The sequence below is a fragment of the Vulpes lagopus genome, chromosome 1 (genome assembly GCF_018345385.1).
Source record: "Vulpes lagopus strain Blue_001 chromosome 1, ASM1834538v1, whole genome shotgun sequence".
NCBI classification, from domain to species: domain Eukaryota; kingdom Metazoa; phylum Chordata; class Mammalia; order Carnivora; family Canidae; genus Vulpes; species Vulpes lagopus.
Genome location: NC_054824.1, coordinates 72,686,313 through 72,714,009, shown reverse-complemented (window position 1 = coordinate 72,714,009; position 27,697 = coordinate 72,686,313). Strand labels below are relative to the sequence as shown.

The 27,697-nt window shown below is 46.1% G+C and overlaps 2 protein-coding genes across 6 annotated transcripts; both read left to right on the top strand.

The window, feature by feature from the left end:
- The first annotated feature begins 26 nt into the window (after positions 1–26).
- On the top strand, positions 27–5,612 carry PRR3 (proline rich 3). Of its 2 annotated transcripts, XM_041760048.1 has the most exons (5): positions 27–328; positions 1,060–1,122; positions 3,038–3,220; positions 3,574–3,864; positions 4,327–5,612. In XM_041760048.1, the coding sequence occupies exons 1-5, from the start codon at positions 223–225 to the stop codon at positions 4,431–4,433; spliced, it is 750 nt and encodes a 249-aa protein (XP_041615982.1). In that variant the 5' UTR covers positions 27–222; the 3' UTR covers positions 4,434–5,612. The 2 variants fall into 2 exon arrangements, with proteins under 2 accessions (XP_041615982.1, XP_041615990.1); XM_041760056.1 differs by lacking the exon at positions 3,038–3,220 and having other exon boundaries at positions 54–328.
- A 7,130-nt stretch (positions 5,613–12,742) lies between these two features.
- On the top strand, positions 12,743–27,477 carry ABCF1 (ATP binding cassette subfamily F member 1). 4 transcript variants are annotated; one of them, XM_041773167.1, is made up of 26 exons: positions 12,743–12,910; positions 16,896–16,942; positions 17,129–17,212; positions 17,344–17,470; positions 17,618–17,655; positions 17,740–17,847; positions 19,163–19,237; positions 19,319–19,432; positions 20,610–20,714; positions 21,544–21,666; positions 22,067–22,167; positions 22,264–22,349; positions 22,639–22,778; positions 22,864–23,012; positions 23,324–23,407; positions 23,589–23,713; positions 23,919–24,031; positions 24,173–24,344; positions 24,505–24,579; positions 24,668–24,738; positions 25,859–25,891; positions 25,975–26,143; positions 26,323–26,387; positions 26,474–26,546; positions 26,689–26,851; positions 27,071–27,477. In XM_041773167.1, exons 1-26 carry the CDS (start codon positions 12,838–12,840, stop codon positions 27,072–27,074), a joined length of 2,517 nt encoding a protein of 838 aa, XP_041629101.1. In that variant the 5' UTR covers positions 12,743–12,837; the 3' UTR covers positions 27,075–27,477. The 4 variants fall into 4 exon arrangements, with proteins under 4 accessions (XP_041629101.1, XP_041629100.1, XP_041629102.1 ...); XM_041773166.1 differs by having other exon boundaries at positions 12,744–12,910; positions 17,341–17,470; XM_041773168.1 differs by lacking the exon at positions 19,163–19,237 and having other exon boundaries at positions 12,744–12,910; positions 17,341–17,470.
- Positions 27,478–27,697: the final 220 nt, after the last annotated feature.

Genomic DNA, 27,697 nt, shown 5'->3' with positions numbered 1-27,697 from the left:
ATAGGAACGCAGCAAGAAGAAGGCTTGGGACTGTCTCTGTGCCTGGCAGAGACCGACGGAGACATCAAGAATGAGCGGCACAAAAGCTCCCGGGAGCCTTCCGGAAGTGAAAGGGCGGGAGTCTCAGCCTCTCCTTCCACTCCCCGGAAGCGGAAACAGAATCCCAGCGTGCCCCTTCCTCACTGCCCTCCAAATCCCGCTGCAGCCATTGCCGCAACCACGATGCCCAAACGAAAGAAGCAGAATCAGCAGCAGCCGCCGCCACCGCAACAGCCCCCGCTGCCAGAGCGGGGGGAGACTGGAGACGAGGAGGATGGGAGTCCCATCGGTGAGGAGCCCGGGAGGGCTGTGCACATGCCTGTCAGCTGGTCTAGCTGAGGGGTTAGGGTCTGAAAAGGTGCGGGGGAGGGGGTTCTAACGGAAGGAGAAGGGGCGCTGGGGCGGGGCTAGGAGGCTGTCCCCAGTGGAGCCCTGAGCGAGTTCTCTTCCTTGATCCCTCAACTTCTATCCTCCTGTAACCTTTCTGAAGAAGGCGGGGGGGGGGGGGGGGTAGCATAAAAAGCTCATGCGCGCAGCCGCAGAACAGCAAGGGAGAGGGCACCCTACAGAGATCGCAGATTGCAATGATTTAGGATAACAATTTGTGACCAGACTTGGGCCCAAGGAAGGTGGAAGTGCGGCCTTCTCTAAACTACTCTGAGGCGGGGAGTGCGGAGGATCATTCCGATTGGCCAACAGTTAAAGAGAGGGATTGGATTACCTCTGGAATCACCTGGGATGTTTTGAATGGCAACTATGTAAGGGAAAGAGAAAGCTGTAAGATACCCTTCCCGTAGTATCCTTCTTGCTTGAGTCTCCTTGTTTTGTTTTGTTTTTTGCGAACTTCAAAAAGGCTTTGCAAAGGAAAGAGCAGGCAGATGGGCTGAGAATTTGTAACGCTACTGAGAATATATCTGCCATTACTGATCGGATTAAGGAATGAGTAGTAGAAAAACATAACAGGGTTTTACCAGTACCTGTAGTCCATTCTGGTGACTATATTTTTATGTCTACTCTTAGGACCACCTAGCCTTCTGGGCCCTCCCCCCATGGCCAATGGAAAGCCTGGTGATCCCAAGTCAGGTGAGGACAAGGGGGCTCTGATTCTTTGATTAGGTCCTGGAGAAGGGGGGGGGGACTAAAACCCAGTAAGAACTTAAAACCAAAAGATCAGGGATTCTGTACGTAAATGGATAGAAAGATGTTGTATATTCACAGGTTGGAAAGCTCAATATTGCAAAAATGACACTTATAATCAAATTGATCTATAGATTCAGTGCATTCCCAGTGACGATCCCCATAATGGAAATAAACATTCTATGTTATTATGTGGACATGGAAAGGATCAGGCTAAGAGACTGCAAATACAGTCTTGAGGTAGGAGGACTTACTTGACTATCATGATTTATTGTAAGGCTATAGTAGTTATTATGGTGTGGTATTGGCACAACAGCAGACATATAAGCAAATAGCCCTGAAAAAAAGTCCAGTATCAGGTCTACACATACATAGATACGTCATTTATGATGAAGATGGAGCTGAAATAGTGGTCGTTTCAGTAAATGATGTTGGTTAATTGGATATGTGGGGAGATGAAATCTGACCTATTCGTACCATATGTAAACATCAACTCAGAGTGAACCGTAGATCTAAGGGTTAAAGGTAAAGAAAAATATTTTCATGGTCTTAGAAGGGATAAGAATTCTTAGACAAGAAACACACTAACCATAAAGGAAAGATGGATAAACTGAACTACATTAAACTTTTATTAATCCAGTCACACCGTTAAGAAATTAATAGAATAGCAGATATTTGCAATAAACACAACCAATAAAGAGCTCATATCTAGAATATATATAGAACTCTTTTAGACAGCTTGTTAGAAAAATGGACAACGGACCAGAACAGTTGTCTCTCAAAAACTGAGATCTAAGTGACCAAGAACATGTGAACAAGAACTCAATGTCATTAGTTGTTAAATAATCTCAAGATAAAAACATAACACTTCAAAGTTAAGATGCTTGTGCACTGTTGGTGAGATTGTAAAATGGTACATTTCTATGGAAAACACTGGAGTTTCCTCAAAAAAAAAAAATTTTGAAATAGGACTACCACATGATCCAGCATTCCCACTTCTGGGTATATATCCAAAAAAATGGAAAGCTGGGTCTTGAAGAGATATTTGCACACGCATATTCATAGCAGCACTATTTACAAGAGCCAAGAGCTGGAAGCATCCCAAATGTCCATTGACAGATGAATAAAATTCAGTATATTCATACAACGGAATATTATTCAGCCCCCAAGAGGAAGGGAATCCTGTCACATACTACAACATGGTAGAACCTGTAGGCCATCTGGCTAAATGAAACAGGCCAGTCACAAAAAGACAAATGTTGTATGATTCTACTTGTGAGGTATCTAAAGTAGTCAAATTCATAGAAACAGTAGAATGGTAGTTACTAGGAGCTGAGTGGAGAGGGGAAAAGAGAGTTGTTTAGTAGCTATAGAGTTTCAGTTTTGTAAGATGGAAAAGTTGTAAAAATCTTTTCACAACAATGAGAATTTACTTAACACTACTGAAACATGGCAAATCTTAGGTGCCTGGTTTGCTTAGTCCATAGACCATGTGACTCTTGATCTCAAGGTTGTGAGATGGAGCCCCGTATTGGGCATAGAGATTGCTCTAAAAACAAAAAAAGACAGCAAATTTTACATGTTCCACCACAATTAAAAAACAACAACAACACTCCCCAGAATGGCAAAAATGAAAAAAAAATTGACAATACTAAGTGTTGTCAAGGCTGTGGAACAATTGCCAGTGGGAACGTAAATTGGTACATCCACTTTGAAAAAGAGTTGGACTTCATTAAACTTTAGCATACATATCTCCTAGGACCCAACAATACTTTTACTAGGTTTATACTCAACAGAAATGCATACATATGTGTAACAAAGACATGTATAAAAATGTTCATAGCAGCATTTTTCGTTATAGCCCCAAACTGGAATCCACCCACATGTCCACCATCAGTAGAATGGATAAATAAGTTGTTGTGTGTGCATGCAATGGGATACTACACTGCAATGAAAATGAACGAACTCCTGCTACAGGCAACCTGGATGAATCTCACAAACACGGTGTTGAGCGAAAGGAGCCAGACAGAAAAGAATGCAGACTGTATGATTCCATTTATGCGAAGTTCAAAAACAGGCAAAAATTAACCTATGGTGCTAGAAGTCAGGATAGTGGTTACTTTGGGGAGGGGGGGGAAGGCATAGTGGGGGAGGAGGGGCACAAAGGGGGGGGAGGACTTCTGAGTGCTAAGAAGGCTCTATCCCTTCACCTGGGTGGTTAAAAACACAGGTGTGTTTACTTTGATGGTAATCAAGTTGCACACTTAAAATTGGTGTATTTTTCTGTATGTATACCGTACCTCAAAAAAGTAAACAAAAACACAGGGCTTCCTTATGAGGATTAAGCTGGCCACTGATCACCTTTCCATGTCTTTCTTTTTCTTTCTTTCTCTCCAGCTCTTCACAGAGGTCCTCCAGGATCAAGGGGACCAATGATTCCACCACTGCTGAGCCTCCCACCTCCTCCCAGGGGCAGAGGCCCAATCCGGGGAGGCCTGGGCCCCAGGTGCGGCCCATATGGTCGTGGCTGGTGGGGGGCCAATACTGAACCTCCTTTTCCTGGACCAGGCCATGGGGGTCCTTCCAGAGGAGGCTTTCACAAAGAGCAGAGAAATCCCCGAAGGCTCAAAAGTTGGTCTCTTATCAAAAATACCTGCCCGCCCAAGGATGGCCCCCAAGTTATGGAAGGTGAGGTTCTTTTTTTTTGATGCCTGTACATATTTAATACCCATCACTCCCAGAATGCCTGTGACTCTTCTCTTTTAGGCTGTCCTTTGTCCTGTTTTTGTTTGTTTGTTTGTTTTAAAGATTTTATATATTTATTCATGAGAGACATAGAGAGAGAGGCAGAGACACAGGCACAGGGAGAAGCAGGCTCCATGCAGGGAGCCTGACGTGGGACTTGATCCCGGGTCTCCAGGATCACACCTTGGGCTGAAGGTGGTGCTAAACCACTAAGCCACCCAGGCTGCTTTGTCCTTTTGAAGTAGGAGTAGCCCTGAATGTGTTTTTCTCCCAGGAAAATGACTACCATTCTAAAACGTATGGAAATGGTGGGGAGTAGAAAAATTTGACTGCCCTCTCTCTCCTTTTTGTTATATTTGTTTTCTGTCTTGCATTTTAAACTGCTCAATTTTCACTTGTTCACAGACAAATCCAACCGCCCCGTCTGCCGACACTTTGCCAAAAAGGGCCACTGTCGATATGAGGACCTCTGTGCCTTCTACCACCCAGGCGTCAATGGACCTCCTCTGTGAGACTGTGCCTTCCCATCCAGGCTGGAAGGAGCCCTCTGACCTAGCGGCCATATATTTCCCTGTGGCCCTGTGACGGCTACTGTGAGGCTGTTACACCCACCCCCATCTCTCACCTCCCCCATTTGGGGTCCAGAGTTTTGTTTCATCACTGGTGCCCAGCGTGTGGGCTTTCTTCCGATTCAGCCTCCAGAGACTCGCCTTCAGGACCCCACCTTTGCTCTCTTCAACTGCCTCCTGGATCCTCTTCCCCTTCGCCGATTGACTGCTGAACAGGAAACCTCTTTGGTGCTGTTTCTTGTGCATCTATCTGTCCACCCAGCCCTCGGCACTGCCCTCGATTCCTAAGAGCCCTGGAGCAGTTTCCTGCCATTCCCTTCTTCTAGCTGCTTGTTTTAAGTCCTTTTTATGTGACAAACCCTACCCCCAAAGTTGCCAGTTGCTCTGTGAAACTCACCAGGTTGACCTGGGGTCAAGTACGGATGACTGGTGCAGAGTTATTCCCTGAAAGGCCACTCTCCCTGCTTTTGGATTTTGTAGATCCTGCGTCAGTAGCATGATCCCCACCACTCGTCTGTGATCACTGTGCTTTGTGAAACTGTGCATCCCCTCGTACGTAGCCTTTCTCAGTGTCCGTGGCATCATTGTGACTTCCCAACACTAGAGTAAGTTTTTCTGCCAAAATGAGTGAGGCTCTTGATGCCCTCTAGATTTTCCACACCTCCCAACATGGGAGAATTGTGAAACTTTCTGCAAGACTGCCTCCCTGGTCTCCCTATTCTCCTGGTGTTGGTTTTTTGGGGTTTGACACAAGCCCATGAGATGTCCTCTAAAGCCTCTTACGGGCTATCCTATCTCCTCTCCAGCCCACTTTAGTTAGAGTATGTCATTGTGAGGCCACCAGCCCTTTCGTCTGAATTCTGTGAATCTCCACCTGGCCTACCCTTGGGTGGAACCTGGACGGTACTGTTGCTCTCGTCTAACCTTCTTCCCTACATCCCTGGCACTGGTTGTTTTCTGTGAAAACGGCAGTGAACAGGTTCGGTTTTGCACTGGCCCTGAGGAAATGGGTCAGGAGTTGTGTGGGCAAGAGGGAAGGATGAGAGCCGTTGGAGAACTGAGAATGAATTTTTTTTTTCTTTTAAACATTTTTTATATTAGTAATAAATGCAGTGGAAACAAGCATTTTCCTCAATCCCTGTGTTCCAGTCATCTCTGGAGGTGCAGATGAGGCTGTTCTTGTTGGAGTCGCTTTATTCTTCCATTTGTTCATAGGAAAAAGCTTACGTTTCTTTCAGTCTGAAGGAACCAGTGAGGTCCCATTAATCTATAAGCATCAAATATACCAGGCTGCGTTACATTCACAGGTAAGGTTTTATAGGAGAAAGGAAAGGCCAAGTATCTGTGGAGTAATATTTAAATATTCTATCTATGTTTATAGGTTTGATGTTTATAGAGTGTAATGACAAAACAGTCCTTGAACAAATATTTGTAGACTGTGGGCTTGACAATATACTAGGCACTAGAAAGAACAGAGCCAAAGCCAGTGAATTTAAATCCATAGGAGAGACACGTTTATCAAAAAATCATGAATATGCATAAGGCCACACCTGTCAAAAGTGAGATATAATGAAAAGGGAGTATGTAATAAAGGGAGACTGGGAAGGTGACATGAGACAAGCTCTGAAGGACAAGCAGGAGGCCTGAGTAGGAGAGCAAAAGCCAAGCAAAGGTGTTTGCTAAGAGATGGGAAAAGTAGAACATGAGGCAGAAGAAAGAGGAGCTAGACCACTCATGGCCTTGCAGAAATAAAGACTTGGGTCTCTTTTATTACCAAAGACCTGAAGTGTCTTAGGCCATTCACTATCATGGATTAGATTTTGTTTTTCAAGAAGATGGACTCTAATATGGAGCTGGCCAGGCTTGGAAGTGCCTTGCAAGGTATCTTCCGTAGTCCAGGTGAGTTATGATGGTATAGTCGTAGGTGGTGGAATGGGAGAAAAGTAGACATGAAAAGATCAAAATGAGAATATTTTAGGTTTCTCAGGGTAATACTGGCCCGCATAACTACCATTTAAAAAGAAATAGAAAGGAAACAGACAATGCTATGAATTTATTCTTGTAATGAGTCTGAGCTGCCTTTTAAGACCTCAGAAGAGGGACGCCTGGGTGGCTCAGTGGCTGAGCGTCTGCCCTTGACTAGGTGTGATCCCAGCATCCTGGGATCCAGTCCCACATTGGGCTCCCTGCAGGGAGCCTGCTTCTCCCTCTGTGTCGCTCATGAATAAATAAAATTTAAAAAAAAAAAACAAACCTCAGAAGAGAGTAAAAGGGAAGTTGGATATACAGGTTTAGTATTCACAGTAAAACTGGTGTCATAAATGTCTTCTGCATATTTGAGTGTTTTACAATATAGGTAGTTAAACCATGAGCATGGAAACGTTCACTAAATATTAAGTACCTACTACAATGGTTTATCAGCTTTCTTTTTTTGCTTTTTTAAAAGATTTTATTTATTCATGAGAGACACAAGGAGAGAGAGGCAGAGACATAGGCAGAGGGAGGAGCAGTCTCCACGCAGGGAGCCCAAGGTGGGACTTGATCCCAGGTCTCCAGGATCAAGCCCCAGGCCAAAGGCAGTGCTAAACTGCTGAGCCACCCGCCCCCCCCCCCCCCGCCCCGAGCTGCCCCATATTAGCTTTTTTTTTTTTTTTTTTTTAATTTTTATTTATTTATGATAGTCACAGAGAGAGAGGCAGAGACATAGGCAGAGGGAGAAGCAGGCTCCATGCACCAGGAGCCCGACGTGGGATTCGATCCTGGGTCTCCAGGATCGCGCCATGGGCCAAAGGCAGGCGCCAAACCGCTGCGCCACCCAGGGATCCCTCCATATTAGCTTTTAAGTTCAGTTGTAATGGAAACCAAAGTTAGTCCTAAAGCAAAATAAAAGCTTATTTCTCACAACTCAGGAGGTAGACAGCACGAGGCATAATGCTATCACAAGGTCCTTGGGTATTCAGAACCCCTCCCTTCAGATTTCAGCTCCACAATTACTGGGGTCAGATCCTCCTATTCATGGTTTGGGAAGTGGATAAGCTAACTTAACCATGTTCCAGTCCTCAGTATGGGCCTTAAAATCTTTTTTTTTTTTTTTTTAAGATTTTATTTATTCATGAGAGACACAGGGAGAGAGAGGCAGAGACACAGGCAGAGGGAGAAGCAGGCTCCATGCTGGGAGCCCGACGTGAGACTTGATCCTGGGACCCCAGGATCGCGCCCTGGGCCAAAGGCAGGTGCCAAACCACTGAGCAACTGAGGGATCCCCTTGGAGGAAATTTCTTTAAAGCTAACAGCTCAACTTTATGCCACTGGCCATAACTAGTCCTAGCTGCCACTGAAGCTTGGAAAGGTACTCTATTCAAGCACCTGGATTTTTAGGATGAACATCCTTTATTGGCTGCTCTCTGGTAAAATTTGGAGATGCAATAGAGAATAACACTAAAAGTATCAATGCCCTCCGGCCAAAGACCACCAGGAACACACTTAGTCAAGCAATTGGATTTATTAATTCTGAAGGTTATCTCACTAAGTTAGAAATGACAGGTTTAGGGTTTCTGCTAGGTGATTTGGGGGAAAGGTTCAAGGAAATGAAATTGGTCTGCGTTGGGTGCTCTCAGGAAGTGAAGACAATTGTGAATGCACATCTTAATCTCATCTAGAAGGAGAGAGGAATGGGGCAGCCCAGGTGCCTCAGTGGTTTGGCCTTGCCTTCAGCCCAGGGTGTGATCCTGGAGACCCGGGATCGAGTCCCATGTTGGGCTCCATGCATGGAGCCTGCTTCTCCCTCTGCCTGTGTCTCTGCCTCTCTCTCTCTCCTCTCTGTGTATTCTCATGAATGAATGAATAAATAAAATCTTTAAAAAAAAATAGGAGGGAGGAATGAAACCTGGCTAAAAGTGCAGTTGGTCAAAAAGAGCCCTCATTCATTTTAGCAGAGAGGGGGCTGTTTAATATTTATGGTTTGCATGATGACCTTGTCTTTGTGCTTAGAGAAGGTTTTGAACTTTGTCTTCGTGACAGTCATAGTAACAGCTGACATTTATGTTCTGTGAGGCTATGTTCAAGTTGAGCATCATGGCTTAGCTGGTAGGATCAGGCCAATTCTCAGTTGTCAGGGGCTGTCTTTCTTAAAAGTGAACATGTGAATAATTACAGGTTGTGATTACTGATATTAAGGAAGTAAATGAGGGGTACTCTATAGAGAGTAATGGTTGGGGGCACCTGGGTGGCTCAGTGGTTGAGTGTCTGCCTTTGGCTTAGGTCGTGATCCCAGGGTCCTGGGATTGAATTCCACATTGGGCTCCCTGCAGGGATCCTGCTTCTCCCTCTGCCCATGTCTCTACCTCTCTCTCTCTCTCTGTGTCTCTCATGAATAAATAAATAAAATCTTAAAAAAAAGGGCAGCCCCGGTGGCGCAGCGGTTTGGCGCTGCCTGCAGCCTGGGGTGTAATCCTGGAGACCCGGGATTGAGTTCTACGTCGGGCTCCCTGCATGGAGCCTGCTTCTCCCTCTCCCTGTGCCTGTGTCTTTGCCTCTCTCTCTCTGTGTGTGCCTATGAATAAATAAAATCTTTTTTAAAAATCTTAAAAAAAAAAAAAAGTGGTGGTTGGGATAGAACTCTGAGGAATCTGCTGAAACCAACCACCTAAGAGGAGAATGTCAAGTGGAAAGAAGAGAGGGCCCAGTATAGCCTTGAGGAGGGCTGACATTTAGTGGCCAAGTACGATAGGATGAAACCAACAAGGAGACTAACTAAGGAGGTTGGCAAATCGAACTCCAATAAAAATAAAAAATCAAAAAAGAGAGCGAGAGAGAGAGACTGAGGAGGGATGGCCAGAGGAGGTTGGGGAAGTATCTCAGAGTGTAAGATCTTTCCATTGTTTGTTCTGTGCAAGGTACCATGTTAAGTTTTTTCTATTTATTTTGTTATTTAAGTCTCACATTCATTCAATAAATATTTTGGTACTATTTAGGGGCCGGAAATGTAATAAAGGGAAAGATAAATCCCTGCCCCTATGGTGCTTATAATCTGTTGAGGATAATAGACAATAAGTATGTACTATAAACTTAAGTAATACTAAAGAAAAAGAGAAGGAAGAGGCTGGAGAGTGAAGTGACAGGTGGAAGACTATAGATCAGTATTACAATATGGCTTCATTGAGGAGGTAAGATATCAATAAAGGCTGAAATTATTATTTTTAAAAGATTTTATCTATTTGAGAGAGAGTGAGCATGAGCAGGGAGGAGGAGCAGAAGGAGGAGAAGCAGACTCCCCCACTGAGCAGGGATTCTGATGCCAGGCCCAATCCCAGAACCCTGGGATCATGACCTGAGCCAAAGGCAGGCACTTAACTGACTGAGCAACCTAGGTGCCCTAGAGACTGAAATTAAATGAGAAAGCAACGATGTGAGTATCTGGAGTAAGTGCATTCCAAGTTTAAGGAGCAACAAGGGCAATATCCCTGAGAAAAGAATGAGTTTGAAGTGTATGAAGTAAAATATAAGGCCAATATAGCTAGACTATGGAGAAAGATCAGGAACTCCAACAGGGGCCAGGTCATATAGAACCTGGTAAGCTGTAGCAAAGCACTCAGATTTTATTCTGAGTGTTTTGAAGATCTGATTTACATCTTACTGATGTAGGTGTGAAGAATAGACTACAGACCGAGAATGACAACAGAACCACCAGTTAGGAGGCCACTTTGGTCGTGCAAGGGAAAGAGATGGTGGTATGCTCTGGGGTAGAGGCGGAGATAATGGACTGATTTGGGATATGTTTTAAAGTCTCAGTTGATGGCAACTCCATCTCTCTATTTGTTCAGTCTGGAAAACTCGGAGCCATCGTTTTAAAAAAATTTTTTTGGTCACACCTGACATCCAATTCTTTTATTTTTTAATATTTATTTATTAATGAGAGACACACAGAGAAGCAGAGACATAGAGGGAGAAGCAGGCTTCCCATGGGAAGCCCAATGCAGGACTCAATCCCAGGGCCAGGATCATGCCCTGAGCCAAAGGCAAATGCCCAACCGCTGAGCCACCCAGATATCCCTGACATCCAATTCTTTATAAGACCTGCTGGTTCCATTTCAAACATATCCAGAAACCACTCCTTTTCACCACCTCCAATGCTATCGACCCTGGTCTGAGTCACCAACACTTGCTAACATGTCTCCCTGCTTCTGCCATTCCTCCCCGCCCTGAGCTCCTCAGTTTATTCTCATCTCAGCATCCAAAGTCATCCTTTTAAGATGTAAGGTCATGTCACTGCTCCTGGTCAAAACCTTTAATGGGGATGCGTGGGTGGCTCAGGTCATGATCACTAGATCCTGGAATACAGTCCCATGTTAGGACCCCTGCTCAGTGGGGAGTCAGCTTTTCCCTCTACCTCTGACTCTCCCCCAGCTTGTGCTCTCTCTCTCAAATAAACCTAAAATCATAACAAAAACCCTTGTAATGACTTTCTATTTTAGTCAAGGGTAGAAGCCAAATTCTTCAGATGACCTACAAGACCCTTCCCAATCCAGACCCTGCTTTACTTCTCTGTTCACCTCTCCAACAATCTATTCTCACACTGGTCCATCCACACTGTCCTTGCTGTTTGTTCCTCATTTTATACCAAGTACACTTCTGATATAGAGCATTGCTCTAGCTATTCCTTCTGCCAGCAAGGCTCCTCTCCTGGAAACCCATGCAGCCAAAACTCTCACCTTCTTCAAGGTGAATTTCACTTCACTGAGGCTTCCTAGTTTATACTACAACCTGCCCTCTTGGTACTTTTACCTTGACCTGTATTTTCTTTTTTCCATGGCATTCTCTCTCCTACTGGAAATGTGATCAGAGGTCTTTATTTTATTCACTGAGCCCAAGAGCCTAGAAGAGTGTCTGGCATATACCATGTACTTAAACATGTTTTTTGAATAAAGTAGACATGGCTTGCTGATGAGGGGGAATGGAGAGAGCGAATGACCTTTCAGTTTGGGCTCAAGTAAGTAAATGAAAGGTGGTTTCTTTTTTTCCTTTCAAATATTTTATTTATTTGACAGAGTGCACAAGCAGGGGGAGTGGAAGAGGTTGGAGAAGCAGGGTCTCCACTCAGCAGGGAGTGGGATGCCGGGCTGCATCCCAGGCCAGAGCAGAAGGCAGACACCCAACCACTCACCACCCAGGTGCCCCGATGATGTGATTTATTGGTGGGAAATCTGGAAGAGACACAGGGTTAAGGAATAAAAACAAGAGCTCAGTTTTGCAAATATCAATTTGAGATATTTTATTAGAGATCTGAGAGAGGATGTTCATTAAGCAGTTGGATTTGTGAGCCTGAAGCTTAGGGCAGAAATTGGTGTCAAGAGACATCCAGAGATCTTCGTCAGTTGTGAATGGTATTGAAGGTCGTGAGACATAGGTGATAAGTCTAGATAGAAAAGGTCAAAGAATGTGACCTAAAACATTTAGACATAGAGAAGCCAGAAAGGAGGGAAAGGGAGCAACCACTGAAATGGAAGGGGAACCTGCAGAGAGCAGTCTCCCTGAAAAAAAAAAAAAGAAGTGGGAGTGAGCATCTGCATCAGATGCCACTGGGAAAGTAAGACGAGGACAGAGAATTGGCCTCCTGTCTGTTGACCTTGCCAAGGAAGGACTCAGGCAATGGTAGGGACGAGAGCATGATCAGAGTGGTTTACGGAGTGAACGGGAGCTGAGAGAACTATGGGAGCCTCTTGCTCCCGCATCTATTACGTGGTATAGTTAGGCGTGAACCCGAATCTCGATTGTGGTGGTGGTTTAATGGCTGTATACATGCCAAGACTTTGATCAGAGCGTACATTTTGCCTGTCGACTTACTGCAAGTGAGTTTATCGGGTAGCAACCGCACCTCAGGACAACTGACCCACCACCACCTCCACAAACCGACCCGAGCTCACCGTTTACAAGTCTACGCCTGATCGCCTTGCAACGTATCTCAACACCGGCCCGTTTCTAAGCAGACGGACTGCGTCCTTCTGCTCCTAACCACTTAAAATACAAAAGCAAGCAGAACAAGCGTCCCTCCTCCCCTTCGTCCTAGCCCTAAATTACTCCGTTCGGTACTCGGCGACGCAACGTCATCGAGTCACGACCCAACATTCCCAGAAAGCCCACGGCGCCGTGCTGACGTTGCTACCGCGGCGCACGCTGGCCCCGCCCCGCGGCCGCGGGCACGCCCCCGAGGTGACGCGCCGTGCGCGCGTGCGCCGCGCGGGACAGGGCCGGCGGCGGCGGAGTGGAGAGCCCGCCCCGTCCGGGCCCCACGCTGCCGGAAGCGGAAATAGCGCCCGGCGTCCCCGGGGTACCTGTAACTGCCACCGCGATGCCGAAGGGACCTAGGCAGCAGCCGCCGGAGCCCGAGTGGATCGGGGACGGAGAGAGTACGAGCCCCACCGGTGAGGCTGATAGGCAGGGAACCAACGGGAGAGAAAAGGGGAGAAGAGACTGCGCGTATTTTAGAAGTGGGTCACGGGGTGTGAGAAGGACGGGAGGGGCGACTGCGCATGCGTGCAATGGTGCCCGAGGGTGGAGGATGGAGAGAAGTTAAGGTTGAGGAGGTAGCTTGGACTGTTGTAGAGAAGTCATGCAGTGGTGCCCGAGGGGGGGGGGTCGTGATGGGGGGCAAGAGTTGGCCCAGGTGGCAGCGATAGAAAGCGCCGGGCTATGGCGTACGAGTTTCAGTGGGACCGGACCAGGGGCGACGAAAAGCATATGGTGCCGCGGGAGAGGGGAGAATTGAGGAAGACCTCCTTTCTTCTTTGTTGGACGTGTTTCCCACCACACTGTATCCACACCACAGGAACTTGTCAGCTGTGCCTCGGTACCCCCACCCACACCCCTTCAGGAGCCAGAGGAGGGCTCCCTCTTGAGCTCCTGCGTAGTACATGTCAGGCTCATCTGCAGCAAGAGCGTAGTGTAGCTACTGGGTGTTGGAATGAAGGCTAAGGTGTGTATGGAATGTTTGTTGGGTAGCTGCCTGAAATTAAGCACCATGTATACTGTGGTTAGGAGAGAGAGAAAAAATATGAAGACATCCTCCCAAATTTGAAGGCACTTCAAGGGGAGAGAAAAGGGATACAAACAGTGATAGTGGGTACACAGTGACTAAGTTTACGAGCATTTATTGGGTGCCTGTTGTATAACTGGTGCTGTGTAGAGAACTGGGAACGTAGAGATAAAAAATAAGACTTGCCCCAAAGGGGCATGGAGTTTAGTGGAAGGGACAGCATTAATCTGAAAGTGGTTGACAGTGATGAATGGGGTTGAGAATGCTATGAGACTACAGCGGCGAGAAGCATCTACTTGGACAGATAGGGTAGGAATGTCAACAAAGCCTCCCAGATATATGTGGTAGCTGAGTTGATTCTGGAAGAGTCAGTATGAGTTAGCCAAGGGAGGAGCATTCTAAGCAGAGGAAGAAGTTTGTGCAAAGGTAAAAACTAGGTGATCCTGGCTGGTTCCAATATTGGGTGACTAATGTGATGAGGTTAGAAAGATGTTCAGGAGACAAATAATAAGGCTTTATACACTATTCCAAAGGCTTTAATCCTGATGACATTAAGGAAGGACTTTTTTTTTTTTAATTTTTTTTTTTTTTATTATAGTCACAGAGAGAGAGAGAGAGGCAGAGACACAGGCAGAGGGAGAAGCAGGCTCCATGCACCGGGAGCCTGACGTGGGATTCGATCCCGGGTCTCCAGGATCGCGCCCTGGGCCAAAGGCAGGCGCCAAACCGCTGCGCCACCCAGGGATCCCAAGGAAGGACTTTTTTGTGTGCTTAATGATTGGATCGGCTCATTCTGAAAATACTGAGCAGTGGAGAATGGCTTGAATTGATCAAGATTGGAGACAGGATGACTGTGTAAGAGGCTCTGGCAATGAGCTAAGTGAGAAGCAGTAAGAGAGTAAGCCAAGACAGTGGAGACCAAAGAGTTATTGAGGAAATGGCATTGAGCAGGTCTGATAACTGACTGAATGAAGGAAGAAGAGCTTAAAGATGACACTCGAGTAACTCAGAGGGTAGTAGACTATTGCTTGAAATCAGAAGTGGGCAGTAGGGTGGGGAATGGGAAGTGATAAGGTCAGCTTTTGATTGCCAATTTGGGGATTTCTGGAGAACTTCTAAGAGTAGGTGGGAGGAAGAGAGATCTTAGGCTACAAAGTAAAAAACCACAAGCATGTTGTTGTAACGTTGAATGCAAAGGAGTCTGCTAGGGGGAGTATGCAGATTAAAGCCAAAGGAGGGGACGCTTGGATGGTTCAGCAGTTCTGCTTTGGCCCAGGGCATGATCCTGGGGTCCCGGGATCGAGTCCCACATTGGGCTCCCTGCATGGAGCCTGTTTCTCCCTCTGCCTGTGTCTCTGCCTCTCTCAATGTGTCTCTGAATGAATAAAAAAATAAATCTTAAAAAAAAAAAAGACTCTTTCCTCTCTCTCTCTGCTTCTACTCCTATACTCTCTTTCTCTAAAATTAAGAAATAAAATCTTTATTTAAAGAGAGAGAGGCAGAGACACAGGCAGAGGGAGAAGCAGGCTCCATGCAGGGAGCCTGACATGGGACTCGATCCCAGGACCCCAGGATCATAACCCTGAGCCAAAGGCAGATGTTCAACCGCTGAGCCATCTGGGCATCCCTAAATAAAATCTTTGAAACAACAACAACAAAAAAGTCTTTAGGATTAAACTCTTTAGAATAGCTTATAGAACTTTTCATTACTTCTTCAACACTTCTTTTCAGCTCATTCACACTAGTCACCCAATGTGGGAATCAGATTTTGAAATGTGTTCTGGATGGAAGACACAGATTAAGCAAAAAAAGACTACGTGTGTCTGGGACTTAATCAGGGAGCAAGGAGAGGTCAGTGTCCAGAACATAGGTGTGGGTAGAGAAACAGATACAGCAGAGAAGAGGATAGGACTCTTTAGTTTGTGAAGCCTTACATTATAGGGAGTGTCCTTTGATAACTCCAGTTTTCGGCACAGTAGATGGTCAGTAAAACTTCCCTGAATAATTGATTACTATGGACTATATCAAGTTTTAGACTAAAAATACTTAATGTGAGGGGTGCCTGGCTGTCTCAGTTGGTAGAGAATGTGATTCTTGATCTCAGGATCAAGAGATCAAGCCTCACGTTGGGCATGGAGCCTCCCTAAAAAAGAAATGAAAAGAAAAATACTAACGTGGCAGGTAGCAGAAAGCTACTTATTTGTTTATTTTAAACTAAATGATTATCAGAGTGCTTCTGCATAGAGTTGGATAGTGGTTGGTGGATGGGGTGGTATAGAGGGGAATATGATGGTACGTAGACCTGTACAGGAAGAGAAGTCGTGAGGCTGCTGGTGCCTCCCTTCTGATGGGGGCAGGGAGAAGAGGAGTTAGACATAGTCCCCTACCTTCAAGGAATCAGGGTTGGATAGAAAGGAGCTGGAATTTGTTCAGATTTTTTTCAAGATTTTATTTATTTATTCATGAGAGAGAGGCAGAGACACAGGTAGAGGGAGAAGCAGGCCCCATGCCAGAAGCCCGACGTGGGACTCGATCCCGGGTTTCCAGGATCACGCCCTGGGCTGAAGGCAGCACTAAACCACTGAGCCACCTGGGCTACCCGAGTCACATTTTATATAAGATTTCCCACTTTGTTCCATGGGAACGCAAGCTAAACAGTAGGACAGGTCACTCTCTGGGATGAAAGATGAACGTACCAACAGTTAAGTACAATGCAGTGTGATTTATGCTAGAATGTTAATTTGAGCAGCGCAGGTGGAGCAGAGGTCCAGGTATTCATTTACTTACCAGACCACTCTGTTTACACGGTCTGTGCTTTTCACAAATGACATTTGGGAAACTGAATGTGTGGTATCTCTGTCGTACTTTTCCCTCATGGGTGGCAGGGGTGGGGAGAGGGCTTTTTTAGTGTATCCTGAGCTGATAGTGGTACCACTAGCACAGCTAATTTTGCTAAGCTAAAAATACAGTAGTCATTGGGGCACCTGGCTGTCTCAGTCAGTGGAGCATAGGACTCTTGATCTCGGTGTTGGGGGTGAGTATATGATCACCAAAATATAAAATCTTGAGTATATGATCACCAAAATATAAAATCTTAAAAGCAAAACAAAAAACCAAACCGAGAAACAATAGGAATCATCTCTGAATACTCTGACTACTTACTTCCCATTCCCACTTCTGCCTTCACCTTGTGAATTCTACTTCTCCCTTCCACTGCTACCAGGGCACCATTGTCTTTTGTGGGACAGTACAAATGCCTAGGGAATGATAGAAAATAGTAAATTAGACTGGAGCCACTGAGAGCTTTGCAGGGGTGGTCATGCTTTTTTTGGGATTTGTAGATAAGCATTCACAATGTCTGTTTAACCTTTTAGACAAAGTGGTGAAGAAGGGGAAGAAGGACAAAAAGACCAAAAAGACGGTGAGAAAATAAGGGTTGTCGGTAAGAAATGACCATTGATATTTCCAACCAAAATATGGCCATGTGGAGGAGGTGGGGGCTCTGGAGAGGAAGGAAGGTGAGGGTGGACTGGAGGGTCAGTGGGCCTATGTGTGGGGGGGGCTGGTCTCAGAGCCACATTTACCTGTATTTTACCTCCCTTTACAGTTCTTTGAGGAGCTGGCTATAGAAGATAAACAGGCTGGGGAAGAAGAGAAGGTGCTTAAGGAGAAGGAGCAACAGCAACAGCAGGTTCAAGTGTCAGGGGGTCCGCCAACTCTGTCCAGCTTACATTGTTTCACTCGGCTTATGGGGAACTCTCTGGGGCAGAGATGCAGCAAGGGCCTGGGCTTCATTGTCTTACTCTCTTTTCCTTTTAGCAGCAAAAAAAGAAACGAGACACCCGAAAAGGCCGAAGGAAGAAGGATGTGGATGATGATGGAGAAGAAAAGGAGCTCATGGAGCGTCTTAAGAAGCTCTCTGTGCCAGCCAGTGATGAGGAGGATGAGGGTAAATGACCTGAGGGGAAATGGGTTCCCAAAATTCCTGAGTCATGAATAGTAAAGTGCCTTGTTCCTTGATCTTTGAGTTGGATTAGACGGAGGAACCAGACATTATAATCATTTCCAACCTCATCTTCTCCCTTTGTTATTTCAGTCCCTGCCCCCATACCCCGAGGAGGGAAGAAAACTAAGGTAAGCCACCTGTGTGGTAAACAGAGACCCCAGGGTTGCAACCTTGACCATTCCACTGACTTCTCTGGCCATTCTATTCTCTAGGGTGGTAATGTTTTTGCAGCCCTGATTCAGGATCACAGTGAGGATGAGGAGGAAGAAGAAAAACATCCTCCTAAGCCTGCCAAGCTGGAGAAGAATAGGATCAATAAGGTGAAAGTGGCAGCCCTGCTGGTCACTCCCATCCCATGTAGCACCTTCTAGCTATGGTGTGGTAATTCCCTTGCTTTTTTTTCTCCTTTTTTTTCTTTCTTAAATTTGTAAATTTAAAAATAAAATCTTAAAAGATATATAAGTAATCTCTACATCTAAGTGGGGCATGCACTCACAAACCTGAGATCAAGAGTTATGCACTCCACTAACTGAGGAGGCCAGGCACCTCTTCTTCTGCTTTTAAACTAGTTCCAGGGGCACGTGGGTGATTCATTTGGGTAAACAGCCAACTCTTGATCTCAGCTTGGGTCATGAGTTCAAGTACCATGAGTTCAAGCCCCTCATTGGGTTCCACCCTGGGCACGAAGCCTGCCTAAAAATGAGTAAATAAACTAGTTTCTAGATCTGTCTTATTTACACTATCAAATCAGCTTTGTGATATCTGCTCTCATCATTCAGAAGTTTGTAATGATTCTGTGGGCTTTACACTTAAAATCTGAAGCAAAGGATCTTTGCTCTTCCTCTTGTACCCTTCTGCAAGGGAATTCTTGCAGAATTGGAATTGGAATTCTTTGTGTGTGTTTTTTATCATCCTGTTCACTTCTCAGCATTCGTTTTTATGTCTCTTGAAGCATTTTTTTTTTTTTTTCTGGAGGCTGGTTTGTTTTAAGTAATCTTTACATCCAACTTGCGGCTTGGACTTAAAACCCTAAGATCAGGGTGCCTGGGTGGCTCAGCAGTTGAGGGTGATCCCGGAGTCGCATGATCCTGGAGTCCCAGGATCGAGTTCTACATCGGGCTCCTTGCATGGAGCCGGCTTCTCTCTCTGCCTGTGTCTCTGCCTCTCTCTCTTTGTCTCTCATGAATAAATAAAGTGTTAAAAAAAAAAAAACAAACATAAACACCTGGGATCTTTCACATACTCCATCAGGTAAGGCAGCCAGTTGCCCTGGAGCCATTTTTTGTTCTTACACTATGTCATCTTCCCTCTTTAGAATGCCTTTTTCAAGCTCATATCCATTATCTGCTCTCAAGATTTGCCCTCTCTTAGGAAGCCTTGCAGTGCTAGTGCCACCCACCCACATTGCTCACTTTCCTGACTCAGTCCCTTAGCTTTGCTAACATCATTTACTAATTTCTTCACTGTTTCATTTCAAGCTGGAAGCTAGGATTTTCCTAGATCTTTTTTCCTGAGTAGGACTTGGTAATACTTAATTCCTAGTTCTAGGCTCCCTAGAAATGCTTAGTAAACAACAAAGTAGTGAATTAACTTTGTATATGTGTGTGTGTGTATGTCTGTGTGTGTGTTCTCCAGGCTGTATCCGAGGAACAGCAGCCTGGGCTGAAGGGCAGAAAGGGAAAGGAAGAGAAATCAAAGGGGAAGGCCAAGGTATTGGCAGGTATTGGCAGGAGGAGGTGCTGGGGCTCAGGAATTAGAAAATTTCATCAGACCTGCTGTCTTCCCTATTAGCCTCATAATAAATTTGCTGCTCTGGACAATGAAGAGGAGGAGGAGGAAGAAGAAATAACAAAAGAAAAGGAGCCACCCAGACAAGGGAAGGAGAAGGCCAAGAAGGCAGAGCAGGTGTATATTTTGGTGTTGGGGGAAGCAGGAGTTCTGTAAAGGGCCACAGAATAATTTATGGCTTTGGGGACCACATGCAATCTCTAATACGTATCCTTTTATTTTAAAATGACTCTTTGAAAGTATAAAACCATTCTTAGCTCGTGGGCCATATAAAGATAGGCATCAGTCAATGGAATATTACTCAGCCATTAGAAACGACAAATACCCACCATTTGCTTCGACATGGATGGAACTGGAGGGTATTATGCTGAGTGAACTAAATCAGTTGGAAAAGGACAACATTATATGGTCTCATTCATTTGGAGAATATAAAAAATAGTGAAAGGGAATAAAGGGGAAAGGAGAAAAAATGAGTGGGAAATATCAGAAAGGGAGACAGAACATGAAAGACTCCTAACTCTGGGAAACGAACTAGGGGTGGTGGAAGGGGAGGTGGGCGGGGGGTGGGGGTGACAGTGACGGGCACTGAGGTGGGCACTTGACGGGATGAGCACTGGGTGTTATTCTATATGTTGGCAAATTGAACACCAATAAAAAATAAATTTATAAAAAAAAAAAATAGGCTTCAAGTGAAATCTGGCCCATGGCCCATTTACCTCCTGATTCAGAGAGGAAAGGACCCTGGTGTTAGCCTCAGATGATCTGGGTTCTGACTCTGCCAATCACCAGCGGTGTGACTTTTTCACCTCGGTTGTAAGCCAATAACCTCGAGGCTTATTATCTGTAAGATCTAATGCTCTCTGAGGTCCCTGCACCTCTAGCACTTTCTAATTCTGGAGTCAGTTAGGTTTCTCAGTGCTCTGAGTGTTTCTAGACCTTTTTTTTTTTTTTTTTTTTTTGCATATAAGCCACAGAAACTCACTGATACATGAAGAAAACCTATTTCATTTATTCCCCCCTCCCCTAGTGGTATAGTTAGTTAATTTGTAGATATGTAGAATTGTTATATTTTATACATACTTGTTTATACTATTTGTCATATACCATTGCTGGCAGCAGAAGTGGCTGAAGGACTCCAGGGAGCCCAGGGGTTAGTGTGTGAGAGAGAGAGGACCCAACAAGATATTTCAGGACTCTGGGTGGAGAAGGGATGAGCTATGTACCTGGATGAATGACATGAAATCTGAGTTCTAGAAGGGATCTTTTGTTTTTCATCACCGCCTGGTTCTCACAGTGTTCAGAGGAAGAAGGAGAAGATGAAGAGGAGGAAGGGGAGTCTAAGGCTGATGATCCTTATGCTCACCTTAGCAAAAAGGAGAAGAAAAAGCTAAAGAAACAGGTAAGACCTTGGTCAATGTTAGCAACATTTGATTTTTTTAATATTTCGAAAAAAAAAAAAATTCTGGTGAGGGGGTTGGTGCGCCTGGCTGGCTCAGTCTTGGCATGTGACTCTTGATCTTGGGGTTGTAACTTCAAGCCCCACATTGGTTACTTAAAGTCTTTCACGTGATGTGATGAGCACTGGGTGTCATACTATATGTTGGGAAATTAAAAAAATAAAATTTTTTTTTAAGATTTTATTTATTTATTTATGAGAGAGACACAGAGAAAGGCAGAGACACAGGCAGAGGGAGAAGCAGGCTCCCTCCAGGAAGCCTGATATGGGACTCGATCCCAGGATCCTGGGATCACGACCCGAGCCAAAGGCAGCCGCTCAACCACTGAGCCATCCAGGTGCTCCAAAAAATAAAATCTTTAAAATTTTTTTCAGCTAAGGGACATCTGAATTTGGAGGGCAAGAAAGAGAGCTTTGGGGGACACTGCAAGAAAAACAATTAAAATAAGGAAAGAATTGTATCGTTAGCTCGCTCGTTCTTTCTTTCTTTCTTTCTTTCTTTCTTTCTTTCTTTCTTTCTTTCTTTCTTTCTTTTTTAAGACTTTCTCAAATACATAAATAAAGAGAGTGAGAGAACAGAGAGAGAGGAAGGGAGCCTGACGTGGGTCTGGATCATAACCCAGAGATCATAATCTGAGCCGAAGGCAGGTGCTTAACAGACTAAGCCACCCAGGCGCTCTGTTAACTTTTTCTTGCTGTCTATTGATAAATGGCTCTGTTTGTGACAGGTAATTGACAGTGACCTCATATGTGGCTTTTGCTTCCTTCTCAGATGGAGTATGAGCGCCAGGTGGCTTCATTAAAAGCAGCCAATGCTGCTGAAAATGATTTCTCTGTGTCCCAAGCGGAGGTGTCCTCCCGCCAAGCCATGTTAGAAAATGCATCTGACATTAAGGTAAGGTCTGAGGGGCCCCTCCCAACCATTTTGCTCAGGGAAGCACCACCTTTTCCTGAGGCGGCCGTGGCAGCCAAGAAAGCCACTAAACTATGAGTGGTTTAGTCCACTGGAAGACAGCTTGGAGGCGCATTCCATACCTTGAGTTCTGTCAGCTTCAGTGAGAAAGTAGGAAAACCAACAGAAGTAGAGGGATCCACCCTTGGAGGTGAAGTAAAATGGGCTAGACTGGCTTAGAATTTGGGAGATGCCAATTCAAAGCAGTGAACAGGAAGGAGACCAGTATGGTAAGAGGAGCTGTCCATCAGAAGCTTCCCAGCACTTAGGAAGTTATGGCTGCTGTGTGGGAGGGGGGCTCTTGTGTACTTGTTCCTTCCCTCTGCTTCCCTGATGACTGCAGCTGGAGAAGTTCAGCATCTCGGCCCATGGCAAGGAGTTATTTGTCAACGCAGACCTATACATTGTAGCCGGCCGCCGCTACGGACTAGTGGGACCCAATGGGTGAGGAGAGGGCTGAAGCTATAAAGGGGAAGGAGCTGGAAGGAAAAGAAGAGATTTCTCAGGGGTGTCCTGGTCCCAATAGTTCTCATTCCCCAGGAAGGGCAAGACCACTCTCCTCAAGCATATCTCCAACCGAGCCTTGAGCATCCCTCCCAACATCGACGTGCTGCTGTGTGAGCAGGGTGAGGCCAGTGGTGGGATGGGTTTGTGGGGTCTGAGGGGTGGGTAGTGGGTAGAAGAGTCAACTGACAGTAGAAAAATTGTGGTTATGGAGTGAGAAACGTTTGGGCAGGGGGCAGGGATTGGGGACTGCGAGATGGGTGCCAACAATAGGAGATATAGAGAATATTTTATGTGGAACAAGTACAAAGAGTTGGGCAAGGCCAGGCAAACCAGAAGTAGAGCTGAAGGAAAGAAGGGATGGGAGTCTTGGCTCTCCAGGCGACCTGTCTGTCCTTGCCTTCCCCTCAGAGGTGGTAGCAGATGAGACGCCGGCCGTGCAGGCTGTTCTTCGAGCTGATACGAAGCGACTGAAGCTGCTGGAGGAGGAGCGTCGGCTCCAGAGGCAGCTGGAGCAGGGAGATGACACAGCTGCTGAGAGGCTAGAGAAGGTAGAGGAGATGGCGCAGGGGACATGGGCTGAGACTTGGGAGTTCCTAGAACCTCCAGACATGTGTCCTCTTCTCCCTCCTCCAGGTATATGAAGAATTGCGGGCGACTGGGGCAGCAGCTGCAGAGGCCAAAGCCCGGCGGATCTTGGCCGGTCTGGGCTTCGACCCTGAAATGCAGAATCGGCCCACACAGAAGTTCTCGGGGGGCTGGCGCATGCGTGTCTCTCTGGCCAGGTGGGCAACCCACATCACCACCCTCCTCTTTCCAGCCTCTATCTACTGGAAGGCTTTCCCTTCTCCGTGTTTTAGGGCCAGTAGGGAGTTGCAAGGCCTCCGGAGTTTCTTCTGTATCATCTGCATTGTCAAACTCAAGATCTTTCCTCCCTACCTGGTGGTATATTTTCATCGACATGTCCTGCATAGGAGCTTCTCTGAGGAGAGATTGGAGAGGAGTGTTCATGGTCTCTTACCAGAGGCTTCTGTGGGGTTTTCTGAGCAAGGATCTTGCTAGCCCTGATCCTCTATTTTGCTGCTCCACCCTCTAGGGCGCTGTTCATGGAACCGACGCTGCTGATGTTGGATGAGCCCACTAACCACCTGGACCTCAATGCTGTCATCTGGCTCAATAAGTACATCACCCTTGATTACAGTTTTGGCATCAGGGGTTCCCATTCTGTCTTTACGATCTAGCCCTTCCTCTCTTCCTCCCTTTTTTTTTTTTTTTTTTTTTTTTGTTGTTGTCTGTCTGCTTCTCTGACTTAACCCTAACCTGACCATTGTGATATGTTCACACTCTTTTCTAAAACCCAGCTACCTCCAGGGCTGGCGGAAGACATTGCTCATCGTCTCCCATGACCAGGGCTTCCTGGATGATGTCTGCACCGATATTATCCATCTTGATGCCCAGCGGCTCCATTACTATCGGGGCAATTACAGTAAGTGAGATCATCTGTAGGGGGAAGAAAGAGACAAGGCTTCAAGAAAAGGCCTTACTTAGAGGGAAGACTGGTAGGGATGCAGTGATAAGTTAAATCTCCGGAGTCTAGGCAGTGATGCCCACCTCTGTCCTCACTGGTCCTGGTTGTCCCTCTGCTGGGGAGAGAGACAACCGTTGATGCCCGTCCTCCTCATCTGCTGCAGTGACCTTCAAGAAGATGTATCAACAGAAGCAGAAAGAACTGCTGAAGCAGTATGAGAAGCAGGAGAAAAAGCTGAAGGAGCTAAAGGCAGGTGGCAAGTCCACCAAGCAGGCGGTGAGCACCTGGGGGTCTTCCTTTCCTGGAGGGCTTTTCTCAGTACAAAGAAAGAGGGGGCTCTTTCTGGAGGGGCACCACTCACCATTCCAGGGACCGCTGTGAACAGTGAAGATTTCTCCTTTTCTCCTTTATCTCCAGGAAAAGCAAACAAAGGAAGCCCTGACACGGAAGCAGCAGAAATGCCGGCGGAAAAACCAGGACGAGGACTCACAAGAGGCTCCTGAGCTGCTGAAGCGCCCCAAGGAGTACACTGTGCGCTTCACTTTCCCTAACCCCCCACCACTCAGCCCTCCTGTGTTGGGTCTGCACGGTGAGTGGCTGCAGACCCCAACAGTGCTGGATGGAAGCGTGTGCACCCCATGTCCTCCATCCAGCATGGGATCCATTTCTTTTCTCCCAAGGCCGGGACCTTCAGGGTGACTGAAAAGAAAGTGAATCTTTTTTTTTTTTTTTTTTTTCCTGCTTCTCAGGTGCGACGTTTGGCTATGAGGGGCAGAAACCACTCTTCAAGAATCTGGATTTTGGCATTGACATGGATTCAAGGAGTGAGTTGGTGTCGAGTGCTTGGGGATGTGAAGCTAGACTGCAGGGACAATTTTGGGGACTTCTGATTACCTGTCTTCCTCCTTGCAGTCTGCATTGTGGGCCCTAACGGCGTGGGGAAGAGCACCCTGCTCCTGCTACTGACGGGCAAGCTGACACCAGTAAGTCCTGGAGCCAGGCCAGGAGAGCATGACAGCTGTGAAAAGGCGGCTGTTCACCAGATGCTAGAATCAGGCAGCCCCCTTCTGTGCTGAAGATTTAAATACAGAACTCACCACAGATGACTCCTTTCTCTAAGAGGTGTTGTAGAAGAGAGTGCTTGTAGATCAGTTGGGGGAGGAATGCAGGTAGAAGAGGGGTTGGACTGGGGGTATCCCTCCCTCACATGTGCTTTGGTTATACAAGAAACATAAGTCTGTTATAGAATGCTTAGAAATTGTGTAAGAAAATTCTAGAGGTCATTGGTCTTAATTTTGGTGCTTTGTTTTCCCCTTTGGTTCTGCAAATGTTTATATATATATATATATATATATATATATATATATATATATATACATAGAAATTTTTTTTTAACAAAAATGGGTTCTCAGATTGTTTTATAGCCAGTTCTTTCAGATAATGTACATTGAGAATTTTTACTTGCCAGTAATTATCCGTGTATGTTCATGTTTTTGTGAATTTACTATGATTTATTTGATGTCAGTCACTTAAATTATTTTTCACTGAAGGTCGGTTGTAAATATTCTTATGGTATGTGTTCATGGATGTAGTTTTTTCTTAGGATATACTGCCTATAATCGCTCTTAGGACTTTTACAACAACATATTACCATACAGTGCTTTAGATTGGGTGTAGCCCTCTTTACTCCCTCTAGGAAAGTGTTGAGAATAGAGCCCTTTTCTTCACACACCACATTGCTAGAGCCTCTCACAAACTGTCTCTTAATCCCCATCTGACGCAGAACCATGAAAAAGATGCCATTGGTGGGTCTTGCTGGGTGGGAAGGGGGTCGTCTTTGTCTGTGGTCCCTTCCCTCCTGGTTCTCAGTCTGTGTTTTGTGTGTCTCCTCTTCATTTGTCTGTCATTCCCCTTTGGCTCCGTACTATTCTCCTTTCTTGGGTGTGCCTTTGTCACATTAGGGAGAACATCTGGGTTCCCTTTCTTGCATGGACTTATTCCCAGTCCAGTTCTAGTATTTGTCTCCCTTTCAGAAAAGTTGGGGTGTGGAGCAGGATACTTTCTCCCTTTTCCCTTATCTTATCACTTGCTTTTTCCTTACAGACGCGTGGAGAAATGAGAAAGAACCACCGGCTGGTAAGTTAGCTTTGGGAATTAGGGAATAAAGAGTCTCATAGAGGAAGTATGATTTTCACAGACCACCTCCCTCTCTCGGGCAGAAAATTGGCTTCTTCAACCAGCAGTATGCAGAGCAGCTGCGCATGGAGGAGACACCCACTGAGTACCTGCAGCGGGGCTTCAATCTGCCCTACCAGGATGCCCGGAAGTGCCTGGGCCGCTTTGGCCTTGAGAGTCACGCCCACACCATCCAGATCTGCAAACTCTCTGGTACCACTGTAGGGGGCTAGGGAAGATGTCCTTCTCCTTAATTTTCATCTCCAGACTGTACCTAGAGTCAGAAGAGAAGAAGAGCTAGGACTTGGGGAAACTCTGCACACACATGTTCAGTTTACCTTCAGAAATCTAAGGCAGTCAAGTGTGATGGTCCTCCTCTTCCTTTGCTACAGGTGGGCAAAAAGCCCGAGTTGTGTTTGCTGAGCTGGCTTGTAGGGAGCCTGATGTCCTCATCTTGGTGAGTGAGCTGGACTGCAAGAGGGGCTAAAGGTGACAGTATTGGAAGGAATTCTAACGCTTGGTCATGGAATGTCTCCTCCATAGGATGAACCCACCAATAACTTGGACATCGAGTCTATTGATGCTCTTGGGGAAGCCATCAATGAATACAAGGGCGGTAAGTTGGCTCAGGATGCAGACTCCTCTTTTCCTTGGGGACCAGACTGTTGTGTCCCTTGGCCAGGGCTCCCTTCTTTCAGGCTCTGATTGCCTTCTACCTCTTTCCTGCCTGCCCTCCATTCTCTCATCTTTTTTCAAAGCTGTGATTGTCGTCAGCCACGATGCCCGACTCATCACAGAAACCAACTGCCAGCTGTGGGTGGTGGAGGAGCAGAGTGTTAGCCAGATCGATGGTGACTTCGAGGACTACAAACGAGAGGTGTTGGAGGCCCTTGGTGAAGTCATGGTCAACAGACCCCGAGAGTGAGTTTTCCTTCCTGGAAGTCTCCTGAAAAACAAGCTTGTGTGGCCTAGAAGTCCCCTTTTGTCTCCCTTTCTCCTCTTGGAAGCCTTCCTCTTGGCCTGCAGCTGACCCAGCAGCTATTCAGGCACAGGAAGGCAGAGCATGGTCTTGACGTGACCAGGGTACCACTTTGATTGGTTCTTTCTCTCTGAAAGACTTTGTGTTTCAATTTTCTTCAGGTAACTGAGCTGGCCTTATCCTTGACATCCTTCCATATGCACAGAGGTGACCTTCATTGTTGTGGGCTCCAACCAGCCAAGCTTAAGTAGCCAGTTGTTTTGAGACTCTGTTATCACTAAGAACCCTGCCTCTGGTCCACCTGAAAGCTTCAGGCCCAGCTGGCCCCCTGGTCTTTGAGTGGTGCTCCTCTTTTCTGGTGGATTTAATGTTGACTTACTCATACAAATAGCTGCTGCAGCTCAGTGCTAGAGGCACGTTCTGAGGCCTGTGCTATCACCCAGCCCAGGGTTTGGTGCCTGCAGTCACTTGTCTAGCTGGGGACTTGGGGACAGGAAAGAACGGACACTCAGCTTGAATCTCCCTTTACAAGGGGAAGAAATAAAGGAAAGGAGTTGTTGCCGCCCTATCACTGTTTGGAGATTTGTGGGAGTTGGGACTGTTCTCAGTGTTGATTTGCTCTGTTCCATTTGCTAGCAGCATTCAGTATCCAGTCTTCCCCACTAACACAGAAGGCTCCACCTTGTAGTCTTAATGCATTTTAGATGGTGCTTGTTTAAGGAGTCTCCCTCCCTTCCTCCAGCCCTTCAGACAGGAAGGGAAAGGGGTTCATCCCTTTCATCTGGGAC